Here is a 16,231-nt window from a genome sequence, read left to right as displayed (position 1 = left end):
CACACTTAGTCCTATTTTCAAAACGTTTCTGCTGATTTAAAATTTCTAGCATTCGTAGTAAAGGCAGCCCTTATTGACAAAGTAAATTGTGGTGGCCCACTGAAATACTGTACACTACTTGCATAATGGTAAAAATTAAAGTGCACAATGGTGAATACTTAGAAAGCTTCATAAAAATTGTCTGACTTGGACAATTTATGTGTCACCCTTTAAACTCTGTGGGTATAGGTACATAAACGATCCTAACTATTCATTAAATTTGTTACATTCTTGCCTTTGTACAATCGTATAACAGACATGCAATCGTTCTGAACTTCCGACACTTTCACAATCACAAATTCATACATGTTCATTCATATCTCAGAAATAACACCATTTATTTGCTGCTATTGTGTGAATGCAAAATGGGTGCCACATCCTGGCACTTCAGCTCACAGATCCATCTGGTGTATTGCAACAACATATCGAGACCCTCCAGTGACAGTAATGGTAAAGACAGCTTGAGTAACAAAGACGGACCATTTGCAAAAAAAAACAAAACAATGTATTTGTGTTAGTTTTGGTGGAAAAGGCATATTAAAGGACCTATCTAATAATGTGAACGTTAGCGCTTCATAGTTCTGCGACTTACAAATGGTGTCTGCAGAACCCCCCCCCCCCCAAAAAAAAAAACTCAGTAGTAATTTTAGACTTGTTTTCTGAATAAAGATTTGATTTTGGCCCGCCCATATTTTGGACACATCAGCCTGTCACCGCCCGACACGTCAAGTGCAGAAGGCAAGGACATTTCCTCATTGAACCACTACAGTTTCTGTGGTGTAATTTTTCCCTATATTGAGAGTCTGGATGTGTTTTTTTTTTTTTTTTTATCAGACAATAACATAATATTGGCAGTGAAACGTTTTAATAAGCTTTTTTTTCCCTCCTTTGAGGAAAGAAAACAGCCACGTCATCCCACATGAGGTCAGTTTCATACAGTATAATAAACAGGTTTCGTCAGCTCAATTTTGTATTGATTGCGTCACAAATGCCTCTAGACATTTGAAAAGAGTTACGATGGATGACAGTCACAGCGAACACCCGCCATCACGGAAGCGTGTTTATACTATTTTATCAGTCTTTAAAGCTTGATAAAATAGTTTGGACAATTATGTTAAACAGGCGTTTGATTTTGTCCACTGACCGTGGACTTTGATGACCAGGGGTTACTGTCATAACGGTGGACATCTGACGAGGATCTCCCAGCCAAAAGCTGAACATAGATTGATGTCCCAAAACTGCGATCAATCGTCACCAAAATTTATGTGGACAATTATGCCCACTTCGCTCATGCTCTGAAAATATCAGAACAATCAGCACGATATTTTTTATTTCATCGACGTTGACGCATTTTCCTCTCCGTAGCTCACTAGAGAAAAAGAAACATGCTTTACGTCAGTTAAATCCATAATATTTGGGCTGTCGTTCTGATATTTTCAGAGGTGGAAGGGAGCATAAGTAGAGATGTCCAGATAAATTGTGTTGATGATAGTTATCTGAAATTAAGCCACGTTGTGCTTTTTTACGCTTACAGTAAGCGTTTTAGACTGTCCCTGCGGCAGCTACCGTGCCATTTTAATAAATGAAACCTTAATAAATTAGATTTTTCAGCATAATAAATGAGCAATTTAACATAATTTTAGGGTGCTATATTTGTTGTGTTCATGTCAGAGTGCAATATATAAAACATGACTAAATACTGTCACTTTATAGTACAGTACATCCCTTTTTCCACACCGGATATGCAGTGAATTTGATCTCCACTTCTGCCACTGACGGGACACCAAGATATGGGGGCGTGTTGATTTTAGTGATGAAAAAGGGGTGTTCCAAAGGCAATTAGATATTTATCTATTGCTCCAGTTGCTCCAAAATGCATTGATATTATTGGAAATGACTCAGTTTTATTTTCTTGAGCAAAAAACACATGAAATCAACTTGTTTGTGAAATATGGACCATTCCGACCTTATACCTCCTTTAAGCAAAAGGAGAAAAATCCTATTGCTGTATATCCAAAAATGTAACCCGCATCTTCAGAAAACATGTTGCAAATTATGAAACTTCATTTGGGACACATAAAGGGAAAGGCAGTTTGGCATTAAAAGTTTGAAAAATATTAATTATGAATATTTTTTTCCTGAGAATCACTTACCGTTTGAATAACTGCTAATATTTCAAATAATCATATCAGTAAAATGTATAAATAATAAAAAAAAGGAAATACAGTGGGGTATGTCTTTCCCATTACTGATCAAATTAAATGAAAATGACCCTAATACTGCCTCGTTTTACCAATAATGTGAAACGTGTTCAACAACCACAACTTTAGTGTTAGGAAAACTGCGTACACTGTATTAACTTTAAGTGGTTGCAAGTAGCAATGGTGATGTAAACATGTTTATTTTCTAAGCCCCTCTCATGTAACCCAAATACCGTATTAGAAAAATGTCTCATTATGTTTAAGCACCAATCTACAACACTTCACACACGTACAATTTAAAAAGTATTTTTTTGATAATTCTACCCAATAATTACTTTGAAAAAAACAGACATTTTGCTAGAGCTCTTAAATCTCTCTACAGCTTGCTAGATCTCATTACACACAAGGCACACATTGGACATGGCGTCAACACTGCTTGTTTTATAAAGTGTGCTTGTGAGTGTGTCACATGTGAGCTTGATGACCAGGCCTGGCCTCTGGAAGACAAAGCTTCTTTCTGCAACATAGGAAGAGGACATGACATCATTCTGTCCATACAAAGCCTCAGACATCCCGCTCTCTCTTTGCCCCATTAAGAAAAAAAAAAATAGCCAAGGGGTCACTGTAAGCAAATAAGAAGCAGTCTTCATTATAGAGGTCACAGCATATTTTTTTGCTGTAATATTTTGCTTCTGATACACATGAAGGAATGGAAACTATGTGCAACTTGGACATCCTATTGTTGTTGTGTTGATGTGAAGATAGTCTATTACACGTGGTCAACTCTGACACCTCACGTCAAGTTAAATTTGGTCATCTGTTTCTGTGTGTCAGTGATTCTTTGCTTATCTCTCCAGTGTGTATGCCCGCAACCACCCCACTAACTGCTTTGAGGGGATCCTAGTGTCAATCATCATACCCTGGATTATCCAGAAAGTTAAGAGACCAACACCACGAAAGACTGATGAATTGCTTTTCCTCTGGTTCCTCTATGCTGGTAAAATGCTGTCACAAAAAAAAGTCTGCAGTGGATACTTCATTAGGCACATTTCAAACTTTTTTCTATTCATCCATCCATTTTCTGAAGCACTTATCCTCACCAGGGTCGCGGGCATGCTGGAGCCTATCCCCAGCCATCTTTGGGTGGGGTACACCCTGAACTGGTTGCCAGCCAATCGCATGGCACATATAAACCAATTCGCACTCACATTCACACTTACGGGCAATTTCGAGTCCTCAATTAACCTACCATGCATGTTTTTTGGGACATGGGAGGAAACCTGACAACCGGAGAAAACCCACGCAGGCACGGGGAGAACATGCAAACTCCACACAGGCGAGGCCGGCTTTGATGTGCTAAGCAGTCGTACACCGTGCCGCCAACTTTTTTTTTTAATTTTGTTTTTTTTAATAAAAACCCCAATTTCTGCCTTTAATTTTTTAATAAAAACCCCAATTTCTGCCTTAAAGATGTTTGATTTGCTAAGAGGGCTATACAGTATTTTGCTGCTCTCATGTCGCTGAGGTAACTAAATTAACATTTTGTACGTAATGTTGTTGTGTGTATCAGTAGCTTCACTACAAAGACACATGCATTAATTTTAAACTATTTGATGGTGCTAAACCGAAAAGCGAAGCTCTCAATTTATCGGTCGATCTACGTTCCTACCCTCACCAATGGTCACGAGCTGTGGTTCGTGACCGAAAGAACGAGATCCCGGATACAAGCGGCCGAAATAAGTTTCTTCCGCAGGGTGTCCAGGCTCTCCCTTACAGGGTGAGAAGCTCGGTCATCTGGGAGGAGCTCAGAGTAGAGCCGCTGCTCCTCCACATTGGGAAGAGCCAGATGAGGTGGCTGGGGCATCTGATTCGGACGCCTCCATGGTGCGGTGTTCCGGGCACATCCCACCGGAAGGAGACCCCGGGGTCGACCCAGGACACGCTGGAGAGACTACGTCTCTCGGCTGGCCTGTGAAGGCCTCGGGATCCCCCCGGAAGAGCTGGATGAAGTGGCTGGGGAGAGGGAAGTCTGGGCGTCCAGGCTAAGGCTACTGCCCCCGCGAATCGACCTCGGATAAGCGGTAGAAAATGGTTGGATGGATGGATGATGCCACCTTCCCTTCCTGTACGCTCCACCAAAGGCCTTACATTGGGACAGATGGATATGTTGGTCTCTGCAAACAAATAAAATCTTAAAATACCTGTATTTTATTATCACATGCACATAAATTATGCCAGACAAAAACATGCACAAGATAAAAAATATTCTGATGAATATGCACTACTGGAGTTCCCCCACATGAATAAGTAACCCTCGGGGCCTTATTCGACTGGCATTTGTAACGGAACTCACTTATATTAACCTAATGTTTGTAAAATGCAGAAGTAGGTAAATTTACTAAGTATTTGAGTTAGGTTTGTAGACTGACTATTCAGTATTGCACTGAAAATGTTGCCTAAATTACAGTCATGGCAACCTTGTTACTTCTGCCTCCCAGTGGCCAGATCCATGCACTGCAATCAGTGAGTAGATCGTTTCAAGCTAAGCTATTTGTTTTATTAGTTCAAATAACCGTGACTTGTGGCTGAATTTACCATCAAAGACACCAGCACAATAGATCATGTGACAACATGAAAATAATAATTCAACATTTTCCCCACTATGAAATGTATTAGTCATGTCTTTTCCCAAACTCAATGCCACTTATATTTATTTTTTTTTTTTAAAATCCACTTATGACATTCTCAAATAATGAAATGCGTTGTATAATGAATCTAGAAAGCACAGATTCAAAGTGAAACATCTGTAGCAACATTGGTCTTTCAGGATTAGCAAAGTGTCTGAGATAATCTGAAAGTGTCATTGAAGTACTTTGCAATCAACCTTTAAATGGAAGAAACATTTGATGGTCACACGGACACAAAACAACCAAGTTGTAATACACAAGAAGCCACACATCCCTTTCAAGATATAATGAAATTGATACGTGCGTCTCAAGTCCCATTACTAGCCAGCAGGGAGTTTACTACTTATATAATATCAAGAGGCTATTCTCATTGGTCACATTTAGACAGTTAAGGTAATAATGATCCACCACCAATCACATTTTCCTGCAAAACAACAACAACAACAATATAAGGCCCATTTGAAAATAAAATGTAATACAAAAAAATCCAATATTTTCAGGCTGATGAATTTGGCAGGACAAAAGAAACTTCTAAGAAAAGGCAGCCAATAAATATCATTGACTATTTTAATAATTTAAAAAGTAATAACCAAGATTATCTTAATTTGAGGACAGCGAGAGATTCATTGCATCACCCAAATCCTACAAGGACACAGTCTTTTTGCACAACATTTTGGAAATTGTCAGTTGCAAATAATGTGCTCAACAGTGTCAATTGTATATATACATACATTAAAATAATTCAGCTGAAGCTCACTTTTTATTATATACTCCAAGAACATCTGTATTGCAAAACATTTTTCTTGAATAACAAGTCGAGAATAATAGTCTGCATTATATACTGTAAATACATAATAGCATAGGGGCACATTGTGTAGTGTTGAAACAGACTCTTGAAGCTGTGTATAAAGTATTCCTATTTAAGATATACATTATATCTAATCTTAAAAAAAAAAAGAAAAAAAAAAAGGAAAAAAAAGAAAACAGCAGTACTTTTGAGGCTACTTTTACTGAACATGTGCTATGTTCTATTCGGTCTTGCAATAATATCAAGGCTTTGTCTTTTGTCCAGTATTTCAAAACATGCCATACTGTACCAGTGTTCACTCCTTGCTACTTCACTTTTTGAGTCCAAACATTAACTTGAGTTCAGCCAGACATTTGGTCATGGATATGTTGAGCATTGTGTACTTTAAAAGTATAACATGTAGATGAAATGTCAAAAAGTGCAAACTAGGTTTGGAAGGAAAAAAAAAAAGTGATGATTCACATTCAGTACTTTAAAAAAACTCACACAGTCCTGAATCCAGCATGGCTACAAAGTAGACGTACTGTAACAATTGAGATAAATAAAAGGAATGCATAAACAACATTTGGGCAATCCTTGACTGCACAAATAGGGCCCTTGGACAAGTGTTGTTTGACAAATGTAGAGCTGAACAATAACGTTCAAGACTTGCATCACATAATACAACATTTGTTGATCAGTTTCGTTGCCACAGTGAAATCACTGAGCTCATGAAGTGAAATTATTGCATATTTAACCACATTTGAGCGTTCACTTCTGCTTCTTCATATGTGTACTGCACTTGCATGCGTTATACTGTATGATGTCTAACTCACAATGGCAGGTATTACTTTTTTCACCCCTCTCTAAAATGCCATAACAGTGAGCAGAGCTTATTTGAAGTGTCAGCTCTTCGGCTTCCCAATGTCTACGGTGACATTGACATAGAGCGGCAGCCTCTCCACTGACAGCGTCTGATATTTGCAACTGTTCAACCCATCCTTTTTCCAAACTAGTGCGGTTCGTCTTAACAGTTTCATCCTGGGTAGGCGGGAAAAGGAATAATTAGGTAAAATAGAGATTGTTGTCAGAACGCGACAATGACAAATTACCGACCTGTCCTTGTTGACTTCATTGCCGTGGTCCCGTTTGTGAAACACCATTGTGTAGCGTGCAATGTCAGCAGGTGGTCGCACAATCTTCATTTTCTGCAGCTCCACCCTAAGTGTACAAGTGCAAGGCATTAAGACCCTTCTTCATCGAGCACAACACACATTTTCTTGTGTGTTTCGACCACCAAAACTTGTGACGGGTACCAAAATGTTCTGTATTGTCTCACTTTTTGCCAGTGTCAATTTTGACAGCAAATTTTTACTTAGATTTAGTCAGTCTTTTGATGAAAATGTAGTTTAGTTTTAGTCATAATTTTGTCAACTAAATTGTTTTAGTCTTGTTTTAGTTGATGAAAACTGCAGTAGATTTAGTCCACTAAAATAAAAAGTGTGTTAAAGGTAATATGTAAACTTCACTTCCCTTTCTGAAGGTTATTACGTTCACCTAGATCAGTGGTTTTCAAAGTGTGGTAAAAGTACCACCACTGATTGGTATTCTTTGTTTACAGTGTCACATACAGAATATTTTCAAATTCATTGTTGGGGCTACCTTTTGTCATACTAGTGTGATGTCATCGACATAGATGAGGCAGCTATGGCCATCTGAACTACACATCCAAAGGCCAGTTCGGGATTTTAATTATGCACCAAGCCACACTGAACTATCCTGCTTGTTATAAACAAGTCATGTTAAAAAAAGGATGTGAAGCAGTTTATATCGTAAAAAGGGTTTACAGGGCCTGTTTCTTCTTTCACCTGATGCGAAGGTCATCATCTTCTCCACCCCAACCCCAGTAGGTGTTTGCAAATCCATTCACTTTACGGAACTGCTCTCTGCTCATTGCCGTGACTCCTCCAAAGTAGCCTTTGTAATGCAGCCTGACGGAGGAAATGCATTCATTTTAGACCCTGAGTACCCTAGGATTATCTGAACATTCACAATAATTTTGTACTATCAGACAAGAGTGGGCCGTTTTACACAATTCACACATGGTGTACAGGAAATGAGTCTTTGCCAGGAACTTACTTGTATCCGGTGGCATTCCGGCCAACCACCAGGTGTTTGGGTTGCGAATCACAAATGTAGAGATTGTGATCATTTTCAGGAACCAGGTCCACATCATGGAAAATGAAACAGTCCCAACTGTACTCTTTAAGTGCCTCTAAGTAACCCACGTTCAGTAATTTGGCACGGTTAAAAGTGGCATCACCGGCCTTTTAAAAACAGAAGTGATAGTGAAATTAGAATACGATACAAAAATAATCGTACGCCATCAATTGATAAAAGTCAGCGTTGATAAGTACAGTACCTGCTGTACAACATAAACAGCATAGTGGAGTTGCTGCCTCTGTAAGAAGGGGTGCAGGTGGTGCAGCAGGTAGAGGAGATGTCGCTCTCGGTTGCGATGGGGAATGAGAATGGCCACGCTCTGTCTGGCTGTGCAGGAGGAAGGCTGATACTGCCCTTCAGTCACCCGCTTGTTCTCACCCTCCACCTCTTTCAGTTTCAGAGAGGGCTCAAAGTTCAGCTTCACTGCACCTTCTGTGGAATTTGAATTTATTCATGAAGATTCATATTATGCCTGAGCGTACCTTATGAAAGCTCAGTTTGTGCGTTTTGCTTTTTGTGACACTTATTCCAAAAGGACCAGCCATAACAATATCAAACAAGGAGAGTTAAGAGAATAACAAGAATATACTTGTACACGCCTGTACATCACTTATCAAAGTTAGTAAGGAATTTCATTGTTTAAGCACTAACATTACATGAGTGATTAGGTTCTTTTTTACACTTATGTATGCATTTGTCATAAAGTTAAGCTAGTTAATTACAATTATTAATTCATGATAAAACAGATCAATTAAAATTGTTACAGATGGGAAAATGTGTTTTTGATAGAAGTTGACTGGTGTCCTGGAATGGTTTCTGTTCAACCTTTTGAGGTTCTACATGTTACGTTTAAATTGAACTGCACTTAGCAGTCCTTGTTTTTTTTATTATATTTATTTTGTCATTTGTCAGGGCAGCTGACATACAGCAGTTCTACTTTTTTACAAGTATGGCTTATTGATGATCCTATATGATATTTATATAAGCCAACACCCAGGGGCGTTGCCAGGGATTTAGGGCCCTGTGGAAAAAATTTCACTTTGGGACCATATACGTTAGGTATCTGCACAATATAATCAGATCCAACCCTGTAGAAGATCTATATCAAGAATTCAGCATTTACAAAGATAATAAATTTCAGGTTTGATTGACACTGCCAGGAAGATATTAATTTCACAATATTACTATTGTGGTCGTAAGAAAGGTAACCAAAACCTCTCATCAGAATTAGCGTATAGTTTGAAACCAGTGTTGGTTTTAAGCAAATAAAACACCATACAGGTATATTGTCCACCTGTTAAATGAAACGTGGGCGTTCACTCACGTAGCAGCGGCGACTTCTTAGGACATTCTTCTAATGCCGTTGAGGTAATTAAACGAACGGCTGCTGACGTCCCCAAGTTTGCCATGACCTGGGTGCCCTCTACTTTAATGAGAGGTTGCGTTGCTGCTGAGGGGAGCAGTGTTGATTTTACGCTCCCACCTGAGAACATGGAAAACCATGCCAGCACAGACAGGGAGAGAAGCAGCAGGAAAATGTACTTCACCCTGCGCAACATCTTGGAAGCAGATGAACAAATGCCCATGGCTGCGTGATGGTGGTCTCGCTCTTCTAGTTTAAAACATGTCCTCCGTGGCCAGAGCAGTCAGCCCATGACAAAGAAGCATGTCGCTGCTTTACAGTTTCCACCATGTGGTTCACTATTGGGTTTAACATCTGCGGTTGTAGCCTGAAATGAAGTATCTGGGGCATGAAAAGATATCACCTGTGAGAGAGAGAGAGACCATATGTTAGTTCACAGAGCAAACAAGTTTGTGAGGAGCAAAAAAAATAATAATAATAAAAAAAAAACTCCACAAATTTGCTACAAAAAAATATTGCAAAGCATTCCCTCCTGCTATATTTTGTTTTAAATTATATACTATTATATATACTGTAGCGAGTAACGACCCTGCAGTTGTTACATGAATTGGTGTTGAGTTTTACAAGTTCCAACTGTCTGCGAGGCCATGAAGGTGTCTGAATGTGATTGGGTGAACGAGTCAGAGGTTGGGGCTGGTGCAATCAAGGATGGCGGGGAAAGTGAGTGAGCAAGCTTGTGTTTGGAGGCAAAAGCACACACAACAAGATGACAACTGAAAAATATAACAATCACGTTATCGATTACCGTAATTTCTCGTGTATAATGCGCATTTTTTTCACCCAAAAAACTGTCAAAAGTCAATAGCACACATTATACATAGGTATAAGGCAGGGGTGTCAAACTCCTTTTTGTCAAGGGCCACATTGTAGTTATGGCTTCCCTCAGAGGGCAATTATGACTGTGAACCCATATAAAATATTGTCTCATATAATGACATATAAACAACAAATTGATGGATAACTAGTTTTAAAATCAGAAGCCAATAAAAAAAAATCAACTATTATTACATTTATTTCAAAAAGGTGATTGGTAACATAAAATGCTTGCAATATCTCAACATTATACAAGACACCAATTTTGGTATTTTCACAAGAATCATGAAGTCGACACACGATTTGCTTTCGCGGGCCACATAAAATGATGTTGCGGGCTGGATCTGGCCCCCGGGCCATCAGTTTGACACCTGTGGTATAGGGGAAAAATGGAAAAAACTTTCACATTTTATAAATGTATGCCGCCATCTAGTGGTTATAAAAAAGGTGTAGCCTACACTTTCATTCTAATATGACAGGGGTATGCATGACTGCATATATGTACAGTTGTGCTCATAAGTTTACATACCCTGGCAGGATTTGTGAAATATTGTTGTTGTTTTTTAGTTTTTTTAAATATGACTGATGATTGAACAACAACCATCATTAATGTATTTATTGTTATGTTTTGTTTAATGATAATGCTTTACTGAAATGCTTGACCGTTTAATTCGAATCCCTCCATCCATCCATTTTCTGAGCCGCTTCTCCTCACGAGGGTCGCGTGCGTGCTGGAGCCTATCCTAGCTATCATCGGGCAGGAGGCGGGGTACACCCTGAACTGGTTGCCAGCCAATCGCAGGGCACATGTAAACAAACAACCATTCGCACTCACAGTCACACCTACGGGCAAGTTAGAGTCTCCAATTAATGCATGTTTTTGGGATGTGGGAGGAAACCGGAGTGCCCGGAGAAAACCCACACAGGCACGGGGAGAACACTCCACACAGGCGGGGCCGGGGATCGAACCCCGGTCCTCAGAACTGTGAGGCTGACGCTCTAACCAGTCGTCCACCGTGCCGGCAATTCGAATGCCATTAAAATCAAATTAAATGTGTTTCGCCTGGTCCTTTGTGTTTTCTTTAAAGAATTGTACCCATCTTACAAATTCTGCCTGGGAAATCAAACATATGAGCACAAATTTTAGTTTTCTAATTTACTAAATAAAAGTAGGGCTGTGAATTGCAAAATAAGAGCAAGTAAATTTTAAAAAAAACATTACGTGTTCAAATAAAGTGCTTAACTTCTTAATAATGCTTTGAAAAAAATAAAATACAGATAATACTTCATGTTTCGATCATATGGGTAGAAGCAAAATCATGCATTGTAAAAATGCATTATATATCGGGAGAAAGGTTTTCCAGAATTTTGAAGTAAACTTTGGTGGTGCATATTATACATGGGTGTACATTATACATGACAAATTATGGTAATTACACATTCACACCTACGGGCAATTTAGAGTTGTCAATTAACCTACCATGCATGTTTTTGGGATGTGGGAGGAAACCGGAGTGTTGCACCCTTATACAACCCCAATTCCAATAAAGTTGGGACGTTGTGTTAAAAATAAATAAAAACAGAATACAATGATTTGCAAATCATGTTCCACCTATATTTAATTGAATACACTACAAAAACAAGATATTTAATGTTCAAACTGATAAACTGTATTGTTTTTAGCAAATAATCATTAACTTAGAATTTTATGGCTGAAACATGTTCCAAAAAAGCTGGGACAGGGTCATGTTTACCACTGTGTTACATCACCTTTTCTTTTAACAACATTCAATAAACGTTTCGTAACTGAGGACACTAATTGTTGAAGCTTTCTAGGTAGAATTATTTCCTATTCTTGCTTGATGTACAGCTTCAGCTGTTCCGTTGTCATATTTTACGCTTCATAATGCGCCACACATTTTCAATGGGAGACAGGTCTGGACTGCAGGCAGGCCAGTCTTGTAGCCGCACTCTTTTACTTCGAAGCCACGCTGTTGTCACACATGCAAAATGTTGTTTGGCATTGTCTTGCTGAAATAAGCAGGTGCGTCCATGAAAAAGACTTTGCTTAGATGGCAGCATATGTTGTATTAAAAACATCTGTTTGATTCAATTATGTATTAGATCTCATTACTCATGTACTACCCTCATGTATCCAGACAAAGTTAACCACACCATTAAAGATCAAATCTTCCGAAAATATTACAGTTCATATAGGAACAATAACGGGTCAAGTTTAAGTTGGAGGTTAAGTATACAAAAACATATTTTTCGCCTCCTGAATGATAATGTAACAACAGTGCAGCTTGGTATCATATTGCAGATCTGTTTGAATTGTCTGCACCCATCCTCCTGTCTATTAGCCATCCATTTTCTGTACTGCTTGTCCTTATTCTCACTATGAAGACAGCACTGTTCAGACATAAATAAATAAATGGTCAGTAGACACTTCATTAGGTAAACTTGTACAAGCGATCGATTTTCTATAAGCTTGTCCTCATTAGGGTCACGGGTAGCAAGAGAAGCTGGGTATATCCTGGAATGTTTAGGTTAGGGCGTTGCCTCACAGTTCTGAGGACCGGGGTTCAATCCCCGGCCCAGCCTGTGTGGAATTTGCATGTTCTCCCCGTGCCTGCGTGGGTTTTCACAGGGCACTCCGGTTTCCTCCCACATCCCAAAAACATGCATGGTAGGTTAATTGAAGACTCTAAATTGCCCGTAGGTGTGAATATGAGTTTGAATGGTTGTTTGTTTGTATGTGCCCTGCGATTGACTGGCAACCAGTCCAGGGTGTACCCCGCCTCCTGCCCGATGATAGCTGGGATAGGCTTCAGCACGCCTGCGACCCTAGTGAGGAGAAGCGGCTCAGAAAATGGATGGATGGATGTTTGCCAGTCAATCACAGCCTAGCACACAGTGACATTTGAAGAACAATCATTCACACTCACGTTCCCACAATTCTACAGTAAAACTATCATGCGTCTATTTGGAATGTGAGTGGAAGCCAGAGTACCTGCAGAAAATCTAACCAAGCATGGGCACAAAAAGAAAACTGCAGAGCCAACATTCGAACCCAGAAGCTCAGGACTGCGAGGCAGACGTGCCAACTACTATTTCACCGTGCTTTACCGTGCATAAGATGAAATTTGCTTTTGTTAAAAAAAAAATAATCCAAGCAAAACATCAAATTCAGGAACATGTTCGCCACATGAAATGACGCACTAAAGACATTGTTGCAGTCCAAAAACTGGTCATCAAACATTCCCTATACAATAGAAAACATTCTACATTTATCAAAAGTAGTTTCAGAATCATCTTTATTTGCCAAGTATGTCCAAAAAACACAAGGAATTTGTCTCTAGTAGTTGGAGCCGCTCTAGTACGACAACAGTCAATCAATTGACAGAGAACACTTATGAAACACAAAGACATTGAGAAAAACAGTCACTGAGCAATAAAGGGTTGTTAGTTATCTGGTAATGCCGGTACAATTATTTTTTTTTTTGAGAATTGTGCAAAAAATGCAGAGTCCTCTAGCACTTAGAGCAGTTTGAATGACTAATATAGCAATAGTCCCGTGCAATGACTATTGTGCAAAGGGCGCCGAGACTTCAAGGAGTGTATGCAGTTTAAAGGGACTAGTAGCGCGATAATCAGTGACAATGTTGATTGTGCAAATGTTGCAGATACTCCTCAGTCAGTGTGCAAGTGGGGCAGATGCTACTCTGGCATGAGTGGCCAGGATTGGTAAACAACAGATATGCAAATAGTGCAGCGTGGCGAGACAACTACAGTGAGTGGACGAGTATGTTTAATTAGCATTACCTTCATCTATCACTTAGTTTTACAATTTCATCCAAAATATCTAATTAAATGATGTGGACAGCGATACAAGGGACATTTAGTTGTTAATTTAATAAACACATTGATAACATGAAGCTCCTCTTTAATATAATCACAGTCTCGTTAATCTTTATAGAAACAAGTGTAAATATAGATACATATATATTGTATTCTCTGAACTACTTACTTCAAACGGCCTAGTAATGCTTGTTTTTCCTGGAAGTCAACATCTTTTCGGGACAAGTCGAAGTAGCATAGGCTAGCTCCACGCAGCATCCGAACATAGCACGACAGTAGTACACTACATTTATCATCACGCCAAGAAGAAAAGCGACACACGTACAATTGTCCACCTTTTACAAAGTCGACACGTCCTCCTCCACCCGGATGCTCCCCATGTTTGCACACAAACCGGACGTCGTTACCTCTGTTACGAGTTGTTTTCCCTCAGTAGCTTCTCCCTATCCTTCTAGTTGGCTAACGTTAGCTGAAGAATGCGCAATTAGCTTCAAAAGTGGTCAGTCTGGACAGCCCGCGGAACATTAAAAGCGTCGCTTTGTTTCAGTCAAAGCAACCTGGCCTGTGTTATGCTTCACGAGAGTTTTTGTTGCCACTTCTTAGGCTGGAACAAGGATGTAAAGTCAACGCAAATACATGCACTGAATCCTGCATTCTGGGCTTTCATAATAAAAGTGCAGTATTTGAAAATTGATCCGTTCACTTTCCTCTGTTTTATTTCACTATGCCAGTAGTTCGCAAACATTCTACATGAAGTAGTGGCTAAATAAAATAGTCAGCTCTCCAATTACCACTATGTTGCCCAACGTTAAAATACAGTAGAGTAGCAGGCCCAAGTATTCATCATGAACAAGACAAAGGCTGTATTCCTAAAAAGTATACTTTCTTATTATTGTAATCCACTGTAACATTACGCAGTTTCAACGGTGACACTGTGCTTGAATATGGGGGGGGGGGGGGGGGGGGGGCTGTACTTGATTTCATTATGTATTACAAATAAAAGTTGAAAAAATGTACTCTAATGTTTAAAAAACTAACAGTTCTTAAAGATTAGATGCGAATGTATTCATCTTAAAAGTTAAATACAGGCGGCACGGTGGGCGACTGTTTAGAGCATCAGCCTCACAGTTCTGAGGACCCGGGTTCAATCCCCGACCCCGCCTGTGTGGAGTTTGCATGTTCTCCCCGTGTCTGTTTGGGTTTTCTCTGGGCGCTCCGGTTTCCTCCCACATCCCAAAAACATGCATTAAGTGGAGACTCTAAATTGCCCGTAGGTGTGAATGTGAGTGCGGATGGTTGTTTGTTTGTATGTGCCCTGCGATTGACTGGCAACCAGTTCAGGGTGTACCCCGCCTCCTGCCTGATGACAGCTGGGATAGGCTCCAATAGTTACACAGTCTAGATATTTAACGAGTAAGAAAGGACAGCACTGTTTTAAATAAATTCCAGTCCACTTTTTCGCACGATGGCAAGTATTGCTGTTGAAAGTCTCCAGCGAGAAACTCGGTAAATGTCGTCGGTGGCATGTTGTTTTAAATATTACTGCATAAAGGATTATGCTAACAAATGTCTAATTTATTTTCGTAAAGGTTGGTCAGAAGTAACCTATGCTAAAGGTGGATTGAAGTTTGCATTGAGGCACCTTTCCGACACATTTTTAGAATTTGAGCAACCAGTCCTCTGTGTACTTCTGAGTTATTTCGCTTGGATTGGAAAAGAAAGGAAAGTTCCAAAGGAAAAAAAATTATAATTTGAAGATGCTCATAGAGTGTCTTCAGCAGGTTGCAAGAGAGAGACTCGGAGAAAGGCATAAAAGTGGTTTTGAGTTACTGTAGTAGCTACTGTAGTAGCTATAATACTCTAGTATATCATATACAACTTGCTTTGTAGATTCTTTGTCACATTTTCTACAAATATTGCCACAATCTGTGCATACCTCATTATAAACTATTTTTAAAAATATTATTCTTCTAATCATGAGGTGTTGGATCTACAGTATTTAAAGGATCACCATACAGGATATTGCTGTACTACCGATGTATTATTTTCCAAATAAAAGTCTATCCGTTCTTTTGAATACTTGCTATGTACAGGTCTTATTTATTAAATAAAAGTCCTGAAGAACTGATTGACCCAGAATGTCATTAGAAGTCATTTTTATCAATATCATGGAATGGCCAAAAGTGGACCATTTTAG

At 39.3% G+C, this 16,231-nt stretch overlaps 1 protein-coding gene across 5 annotated transcripts; it reads right to left on the bottom strand.

The window, feature by feature from the left end:
* Positions 1-5,674: 5,674 nt before the first annotated feature.
* Positions 5,675-14,673, bottom strand: b4galt4 (UDP-Gal:betaGlcNAc beta 1,4- galactosyltransferase, polypeptide 4). Of its 5 annotated transcripts, XM_061752125.1 has the most exons (8): positions 14,370-14,673; positions 14,204-14,275; positions 9,262-9,703; positions 8,137-8,369; positions 7,854-8,041; positions 7,583-7,705; positions 6,831-6,935; positions 5,675-6,755 (listed from the first exon to the last, which is right to left on the bottom strand). In XM_061752125.1, the coding sequence occupies exons 3-8, from the start codon at positions 9,521-9,523 to the stop codon at positions 6,620-6,622; spliced, it is 1,047 nt and encodes a 348-aa protein (XP_061608109.1). In that variant the 5' UTR covers positions 9,524-9,703; positions 14,204-14,275; positions 14,370-14,673; the 3' UTR covers positions 5,675-6,619. The 5 variants fall into 5 exon arrangements, with proteins under 5 accessions (XP_061608109.1, XP_061608107.1, XP_061608108.1 ...); XM_061752123.1 differs by having other exon boundaries at positions 14,204-14,673; XM_061752124.1 differs by lacking the exon at positions 14,204-14,275 and having other exon boundaries at positions 14,360-14,673.
* Between the last annotated feature and the right edge of the window lie 1,558 nt (positions 14,674-16,231).

This window comes from Phyllopteryx taeniolatus, chromosome 17, assembly GCF_024500385.1.
Source record: "Phyllopteryx taeniolatus isolate TA_2022b chromosome 17, UOR_Ptae_1.2, whole genome shotgun sequence".
NCBI lineage: Eukaryota > Metazoa > Chordata > Actinopteri > Syngnathiformes > Syngnathidae > Phyllopteryx > Phyllopteryx taeniolatus.
Note: the sequence above shows the minus strand (reverse complement) of the source record. Positions and strands in the feature narration are given on the sequence as shown.